Source organism: Pteropus medius, unplaced genomic scaffold (assembly GCF_902729225.1).
Source record: "Pteropus medius unplaced genomic scaffold, Ma_sr-lr_union100, whole genome shotgun sequence".
NCBI classification, from domain to species: Eukaryota; Metazoa; Chordata; class Mammalia; order Chiroptera; family Pteropodidae; genus Pteropus; species Pteropus medius.
Genome location: NW_024352784.1, coordinates 18,727,936 through 18,736,985, shown reverse-complemented (window position 1 = coordinate 18,736,985; position 9,050 = coordinate 18,727,936). Strand labels below are relative to the sequence as shown.

The 9,050-nt window shown below is 36.5% G+C and overlaps 1 protein-coding gene across 1 annotated transcript in view; it reads right to left on the bottom strand.

Annotated features, from left to right (window-relative positions):
• Positions 1-1,146: 1,146 nt before the first annotated feature.
• Positions 1,147-9,050, bottom strand: part of DEUP1 (deuterosome assembly protein 1) — a 66,570-nt gene continuing 58,666 nt past the window's right edge. Inside the window, exons 13-14 of the mRNA XM_039847668.1 lie at positions 6,726-6,843; positions 1,147-1,346 (exon numbers count right to left, since the gene is read on the bottom strand). Of these exons, the coding sequence (XP_039703602.1) occupies positions 1,170-1,346; positions 6,726-6,843 (295 nt within the window). The 3' untranslated portion in view covers positions 1,147-1,169. The remainder of the gene's footprint in view (positions 1,347-6,725; positions 6,844-9,050) is intronic.

Here is a 9,050-nt window from a genome sequence, read left to right as displayed (position 1 = left end):
TTCCTTAACAGCTTGATTTCCAGGAACAAGGACACTAGCCTTGCTGACTTCACAGGCTTGTTTTGAGTTGAAACGAATAATGCTATGTGAAAGCTTTTTGCAAAGATCAAGAGCTATACAAATCCACACGGTCGAGTCACCCAAAATGAACAGGACTCTGCATTTTTTACATGATGATACTTGTTACCAAAAGACATCTTGACTTATCTTCCAGTGTGTTGAGGTTTAGTTTCTTCAAAGAGAAAAAAAAAACTATAGAAACCATAGGACTTACCTAGAGAAACTATTTAGGAGTTTTGTTTTTTTTCATAATCTATATATAAATGTCATTTTTAAAGGAAGAATAATGGATTATCATGCGTACAATATTTGTAACTTGAATTTTATTGTTCATTACCATGCTATTACTGTTCCATACAGAGTTGGCATTTATATTTTAAGTCCATAGAATTTTGCATTCCTTTATGGTATTAAAAATAGAGGTATTACAAAGAAGAATGTAACAACGGTAATGCTTTGTATTTTCTTTATCTTGTTCGGGTCCATGAGGTAATTAGTGCTAAAAGGAAAGCATTAATCTCTGGCACATAATTTTGAGTGTGTAAACAGCACATTCCATGCCTTTATTGTGTTAAAACAGACATTACAAAGATGAATGCAGAAACACTAGATTTGTATTTTTTTTCTAAAAGAAGTTTTAGGATGTTATTATAGCTAAAAATACTTTTAATATTTTTCCTTTTTAAAAAAATCCTTGAGTTCTCAAACCTAGTACAACTGAGCTGCACCTGATTTGTGTCTATTTGGAACACAGCACTTCTGTTTCCCTCAGTTTGTGTTGTTACAGAGGAAATGGGTTTTCAGCATACCTGATTTGAGTTGGGAAGAAACTGCATCTTTAATTCTAAAATATTCCTTAGACTGGAAGAAAATCTCTTTTAGAGTAGTCATGTTTATTTTATAGTAACTCAGTAGCTGAACAATTTATTATGTTAATACAGAAATACAGCTTTATCGAACAAAATACTTACTATTTTCTAGCTGCCATACAGAAATGATTTACTCAAGAAAACAGAACAGAATTTCTCAGTTTCATTAATCAGCTTTGTAAAAATTTTGCCAGAACTTTTTTCATGGGGTGGGGGCAACAAATAAAAAAGTGTAAAAGCTCATATGTGTCTATTTTGTTTTAGCTTGGTGTATTTATTAAGAGTAAATTCTGTATGTCTTTGCAGTTCATCAATATGTGTATTTAGAAGTTTTTCGAGTTCTTTTGCTCGCTTCTCTTCCTCCAGAAGGAAATGCTGTGCAGCCAAAGAAGCTGAGAAAGATATATCTGGGGGAGACTAAAGAAAGAAAGGAAGAAAAGTTAGATGAGGAACACGAAGCCTTTTTAAATCTTCCTATTTCCAGGCATGCTTCCTTCCTGACATATTGCCAGACACTGCAGCCCTTAATGAAATAATATACCTTAAGCTGAATTCCCTCCACCAGTATAATGCAGTCTCTAATGAAATCCTCAAAGAACTAAAACATCGCAGCTCCATTACATTAAAAAGCTCTAGAAATGGATATTATAGTGTCTAACTGCAAATGCAGGAACAACATAATTACCATGAAACTTGCCTAAAACATACTCCACTAATTTGCAAAGCCAATGATTTTCATCTGAAAATAGGCAACTCGAAAAAAAACTGAAGTAAATATTGTGAGGCAAAGAAAGGTTATACAGGAAAAAAAATTAAGGATTAACTTTAAATGGGGGCTAATTGCTGCTTGAAGTGAGTCAGGTGAGGAGGGCTGGCAGCATGATCTATCTCAGGGGGAAGGGTGGCTTCTAAGTGGGGAGGACCATATGCTGGGAGGGATCTTGTTTGTCTAGTTATAACTGAGAAAGCCTCAGTGATGAATGCTCGGTCCCACCCTTTATGGTGATAAAGAAGTGCTCATTTAACTGTTAGTGATCTGTCAGTGCCAATTTACACACACACACACACACACACACACACAAACTGTGGCTGAGGAATAAAGAGAATAGTAGATCATTTTACAGTGCATTCAAAATAATTTTTAAGTTAATTTTTTAAAGTATGTTGGAGAAATTTGTACTATGGTCCCTAAACTCTTCTCCAACTTTTGTTTTATTAGGAAAAATAGGATTTTGTAAAGTGAAGAGTCAACAGTCTGTATGCCAGTGAACTTTGTTATAGGGGGATTTAGCTAACAAGTGTATGGATCATGGCAAATGAGAGTAGAGTACTGCAAACTTATCTAAGAAGTAGTCCCCAACTATAGCTGCCGTGCCAGATATGGTATCTTTACTTAAGTCGAATCTCACAGCTTTGGGTCCATGGTATGCTGCTGTTGATCTGGCAAATGCATTCTTTTTAATACTCAGTAAGGACGACGACCAGATGCAGTTAGCATGCACATGGGCTAGACAATAGTTCACATCCATGTTTTTGTGCCAACATTGTGTTTCATGTTAATGATGCTGTCAACAATAAATTCTGAAGGATCCTGGACCATTTAGTCATTCCAAGGACTGTAGGCTATAGGACATCTTATATTAACGTTAACATTATGCTAAGACCTGATGAGCAAGAAGTGGCAAGCATGTCAAAGGCTTGGAAAGACGCGTACTCCAAAGAATGAAAGACAAACCCCATACGTGATTCAGTGGGGCTTGACATGTTGTTTTCAGGTGTCTAGTGATATACAGCACAGCAGCAGATCTCTAAAGCACAAATTAATGCACCTTGCATTTATCACTGTGAAAGAAGCACAAAGCTTGATAGGACTCCAGGTTTTGGAGGTAGCATATTCCACTCTTGGGTAAAATAAGCTGACTCATTTATTGAATTTTTTGTTTGTTTGTTTGTTTTTGAGCGGGACCAAGAGCAAGAAAGAGCTCTGTGGTAGGTTGGGAATGGGGTACTAGCAGTTCTGCTACTTGGGCCAAATGACTTACTAGAAGAATCTTTCATAGAGAAAATTGCCTTGTGGAGCCTCTAGCAAGTTTCAGTAGAAAAGTTGCATTGCAAACCCTTAAGATTCTGGAGCAAAGCCAAGCCATCTTTAGCAGAAAACTGTATACTGTTTGCAAAACGATTCTTTTCATACTGTTGAGCCCTGGTCGAGATAAACCATCTAAGAAGTGGACAGGAGAATTTAAACTAGCCTCTGTCCTTGGCCACACCAGTGGAAATTATGCATGGCCTCAGCAGCATGGTCTCCCTTTCACCAAAATTAATCTAGTTTTTATTGCCATTGAACATTTGATCTGCTTGCAGTAAAGACCCAAGCTGAAGCTCTGATATGGCACCATCCCTCAAGAAGACCAGCCTGTCTCTTGGTGGCAATTAGATTACATCAAATCCCTCATGTCTTGGAAAGGACAATGTTTTATCTTTACCAGAATTGACATATATTCTGTAACTTTGCCTTTCCTGCCTTTGCCAGTCACAGGGTGACTGATTTACTGATTAATACTAAAGGAACCTGCTTTATAGCAGAAGAGTATGGCAGTGGGGGCATGGCCATGGTATCCGTTGGTCCTACCACATTCAGAGGATGCTAGCCTGATAGGCTTCTTGAAGGCACAGCTAAGGCATCAGCTTGGAAATTATATCCTGTGGGGAATGAGGTGCCATTCTTCAGGATATGGTATAGACTTTACACCAATTGCCGCTATATACTACTATGTTTCTGATGGGTAGAATATGCAGATCTGGGAACAAAAGGGAGGATGAAGGAATGGCTCTACTCTCTGTCACTTCTGTTGACCTACTTAGAGAATTTGTGACTCTGTCTCTGTACCCTTGGGCTCTGTTGGTCTAGAGGCCAAAGGTCTTAGAGGGGAAGGCCTCTACCAAACGACCTATAAGAGTTTCACTGAACTTAAAGCTCTGCTGGCACCCAGTAAATTTTGGTTTCTCATGCTAATAGATCAGAGGCACAGAAAAGAGGTACTATACTGGTAGAGGTAACTGACTGGTCATCACAAAGAGAAATATGTTTGGTTTGGTACTCAGGTGATCTACTAAGGTGGTCTTTTGGTACTCTCGTGCCCAGTTTTAACTGTAAATGGAAAACCACATCCTGATGAGGGCATGGAAAACAAGAGCTTACCCCAAAAAAGCAAGCCACCTGGACCAAAAGAAGTGCCAGCCAAAGGGGAAGGGAATCTAGAATGGGTGAGGAGATGATGAGTATCAGTTAAGTCCTTGAGACCAATTGCAGCACCAAGGAATGTAGTTTGTCTCACTAACCCTCTTCTTATAAGTATTCTTAGAAATGATGATCAGCCAAAATCTTGGAGAAGCTATGCCTCAATGGAATGAACAACATGAAAAGAACAGATTTGAGTGATTCAAATAGTGGACTATACTGGGTGCTGCTGGTGCCCTACCTGGATCCCCTTCACCAGGCTGGTGCATCTGTTCTTCAGCTGATGTGGATGTTGGCTGCTAAGAGCTAACGGCTTGCAGTGGGACACTTCTCTGGAGACCTGCCTTCGGCTGAACTGGAGCCTCCTGCCTCACCTGGGAAGTTGCAGTGCCCCACCTCCCCAGTCCATTTGATTTTGAATAATGCTGAGCTAGAGGTGACCTGAGACTTAAACAGACTGTCAAACAGACAGTGGGATATATCTGTTTAGGTCTCAGAACATAGGTCTGGATCAGAGATATATATTTGGAAGTTAGAGATAATAATTAAAGCCATAAGTCCAATTGACATCATCTAAGATATACAAATAAAAGAAGTTAAAAAATGGAGTCCTGGGTAACACTTTTTTTCAGGCACCCACTCTTATGGTCATGTTCTTGACATTGTCATCAATGATAACTGCATTATTTACTAATCAAGATTTTAAGCAACCCACCTATTATCCTTCTAGCTTGTTTAGTCTAATCTATAGCAAATATCAAACACAATGGTGAAATACTGAAAACTTGCCCTTCACAGTCGAGAATGAGAAGAAGGATGCTGGCAATACCAGTTTTACTACTCAACATTTACTGGAGGCCCTAGTCAGTACAATAAGGCAAGAAAAAGGAAAAAGGGTATAAGATTTGAAAGTAGGAAATCAAATTGTCATTATTTTAATTCCGAATATAGAAAATCCAAAGAATCCACAGGACTGGAGTACACGTGCAAATTCAATTGAGTATTTCCATGGGAAAAAGGATTGAGAATCCTACTTTGCACCATATGCAAAAGTTAATTCCAAGTGTTGATCTAAATATGAAAAATGAAGCACCAAAGCTTCCAGAAGATGACATAGGATAATATTTTTATAACTTTGGGACATGCAAAAGTTTTAAATAGGACAATCAAAAATATTAACCATAAAGGAAAAGATTCATAAGTTTGAACGTATTAAAATTAGGAACTCTGGTCATCAAAAGAGACCATTAAGTGAAGAGGCAAGTAAGAGGCAAGCAGATATTTGTGATACATATATTCAATTACAGGCTTATATCCAGAACATATAAAGAAACTTCTACAAATTAATAAGAATAAAGATAATCCAATAGAAAGAAAATTGAGGCACTTTACAGTGGAGGATATCAAAATGGCCAATAAACATATGAAAAGGTCCTCAAACTCATTAGTCACCAGAGAAATAAGAGTTAAAACCACAGTAAGATGTTTCAACACACTGGCCATAAAAGCTAAATTTAAAAATACCAATAATACCAAGTGTTGGAAAGAATACGGAACAAGGAGAACACTCGCACATTACTCATTGGGGTGCTAACTGGCTCAAATAGTTAGGAAAGCAGCTCGGCAGTACTTCCTAAAGCTGACCATGCATATCCTATTACCTAGCAATTCCACCCTTAGGTATATATCCAGTGGAAATTATACACATGTGCACCAAAAGACACATATGATGGTTTTAGCAGCATTATTCGTAATAGCCTCTCAAACAAAAAATAAATGTCCGTCAATAGTAGAATGGATAAACTGTAGCATCATTGCATATAGTATTTACATACAATGGAATACTATACAGAAACAAAAATGGATAAACTGCAGCTACATAAAATAATGGATGATGAATCTATAAACAGTGTTGAGCGAAAAAGCCAGACACAAAAGAACAAATAAAATACCATACTGTGTATATAAAATTAACAAATTGCCTCAACTAATTTATGATGTTAAAAGTCAGGATAGTGGTTACCTTGAGAGCAAGTTGAAGGAGTGACTGGAAGTGGATCTAAGGGGAGCTTCTGGAGTGCTACTAATATTCTATTTATTACCTGGGTGGTAGTTACATTGATGTTTCCTTTGTGATAATTCATCAAGCTGTACAGTTGTGATATGTGCATGTTTCTGTATGCATGCCAGAGCAATGAGAAAGTTAAAAAAAGAAAAAAAGGCACAAAAGATCACTGTAGCTCTTTAAAATATAGAGATCCTTAAGGGCTCATGAAATGTCCAGGAGTGAGTCCCAAGCACTTGTATTTTAAAAAACAATACTGAAATTCTGGCCTGCACTAGAGGTAAATGAACAATGATTACAATACTTCATGAAACATTATGGATCTCTTTTCCCTCTATAGATAGGCATGGCCAAACGACTCAGACTCATTTGGGGATCCTATTCATGGAGCAAAATTTTTTTCTTTTTAACAACTATGTATACATCAGTTTATCTGTATCAGTGTAAGAGTAATCACCCCTTAAAGGAAAAAAAAAATCTAGCAACTCACCAGTGGGAATACTTCTTCGTCACTAACCAAAGGACTGGTCATGTCTTTGGCTTGAAATGGTGGCAAAGGTGGCAATGGAGGCGTGGCACTTCTATTTAGCTCACGATCTTGGCCAAGTCTGAAAGAGAAGGAATGGTTGTCACTGTTGCTACCAAGGACACCTGCTTGTTTATATAGCTAAGGATTTTAATTTCTCTGGTGTCTAACTGGGGGAAAACATAAGAAAATGTTTGGGCTTGTTATCTTGGTATTTCTTTGAAAACGATTTTCCTGATGAATGATTTCCACTCCACTTAAAAGACTTAGAATGATAATGAAGCAGAAAACTGTACCGTAATTGTTAAAAATATTCTATCCTTATTGGCTATATTGCTTCCCTCTCTGTGTTTTACTTTTGTATCTCTGCCACTTAAATAACATGAAACCAGACTGAGACAAATCTCAAAACAGTTAACAATGCTGCCCTTGACAGTTCTAACTAGATTCTCTTTTTCTATTCTCTATTCCACTTAACCTCACTGGCTTTCTTAACATAATTGTACTTTTTAAAAATGCTAGTACAAGTCTTTGTCTAATAATAATTCTCATTCTTATAGGAATTAATAATTTATGACATGTTTTTAATTTACATCATCTCCTGAACTCCTCCACACTGTTGACCTTGAGGAGGTGACTTTATCTTCCTGTTACTTTAATGTTTTCATGTATAAAAAAAGGCTGTTATGAGAATTGAACTCCACAATTTAGACAAAAAGCATAGTGCAGCATTTTTTGTCTGTGCTAAAATCTAGGGTAGAAGATGAGACTGAATAAAATACCAGTGAGATTTTAAATTTTGGTATGCTGACTAACAAATGAATAATAAGACAAAGAAACAAACCAATTTACCCCCAAATTTTACCCAAAAAGGTCATAACAGTATGGGATGTTTGGGACTAAATAAATATCCTTCTGAACATTAATTCATGAAAAATGGGGTTTAAATTTAATCAAAGTCACCAAAGACCATGAAATATAAACATTCCTTTAATTTAAAGTGATTTATTTTTACTAGTAATTCAGACTTTCCACAGGTATTGATTAACCATTTTCAAAGCCTTCACATTTTAATTTCACATAGTTGAAAAAAAACAACATTATTTTTTTTTCTGTTCTTATCCAAAGACTATATAGGCTTGTTTCTTACTATGCAAACATTTTCAAAGCTATGCATAGCAGTAGCAATAAAAGTTAAGTGAGGCATCTGTAAATTAGTCCATAAAAACAAACACAACATGTGTTCCAGTTTTACTTATCTTGAAATATATCTTTTTCAAAAAAATTCATTCTCTCAAACCATAATTACCATGGAAACAGAACAGCAAATTAAACTGAAATAACATGGTTTATGATGTGCACAATCAGATAAATCATCCCACAATTCAAATAGATTATAACAATTGCATAGTACATCTGCATAGAATCTTCAGCTGAACCTTTTAATTTGAGTGAGGCTACCATCTACACTTCAAAGCATGGTGGCAAAAGTAAGATAATTATAGAAGTGATTCAAGAAATACACATCTCTCTGTAATCTCAATTATACAGAGATTTGGGGGAAAGTATTTGTCCTAAATTATCTAAATAATGATCTCAATTATCCATTTTGCTTTGGATGTAGAGATATAGTTTTATGATGTTAATTACTAAAATTTATATAGGAACATTCTTTTTATTGTAAGATCAATAAAATGTAGAGATTGAAAGGAAAGACTACGTTATGAAGTATAGTACTTTTGCTTTAAATCATCTTTATATCTGACAAGTTCTTCTAGAACTTGCTATTCAAATACTTCATAAAACCACCTTGCATAAAATGCTAAGTATATCAATTTAAAAGCCATCTTAAAAATTATTTCAGGAGGTTTTTAATACCTCCTCACAAGCTGGTCTGTTCAATTATCTTTTTCACAGGCCCTGTTCCAAGGTCTCTGCCTATATTTGCCAGGAGGGCAGGATCTGATTGCTTTGTTGGGGAGAACTCCACCCACTTGAGACTGAGTCACCTCGAGCCAGTTTTCAGAGTCGTCTGACTTTACATGCTATAGGGTGATGTCCTCAGCATGGAACGGTATACCTTCACAACCGCTTGCAGTCTCACCTTCTAACACTCCACATAATTCTCCCTAGTCTGTGAACTACTCAGTATTTCCTGTCCTAGAACTGTTCGGCTGGCTATGTTTTGCTCTTTATAAGCAACACCATGCTATGAAATTTTCTCAACTTACTTTTTGCTTCTAGATGTCAGACTGTCCACTCCTTGACAAGAGATCCTGTGAGAATGAT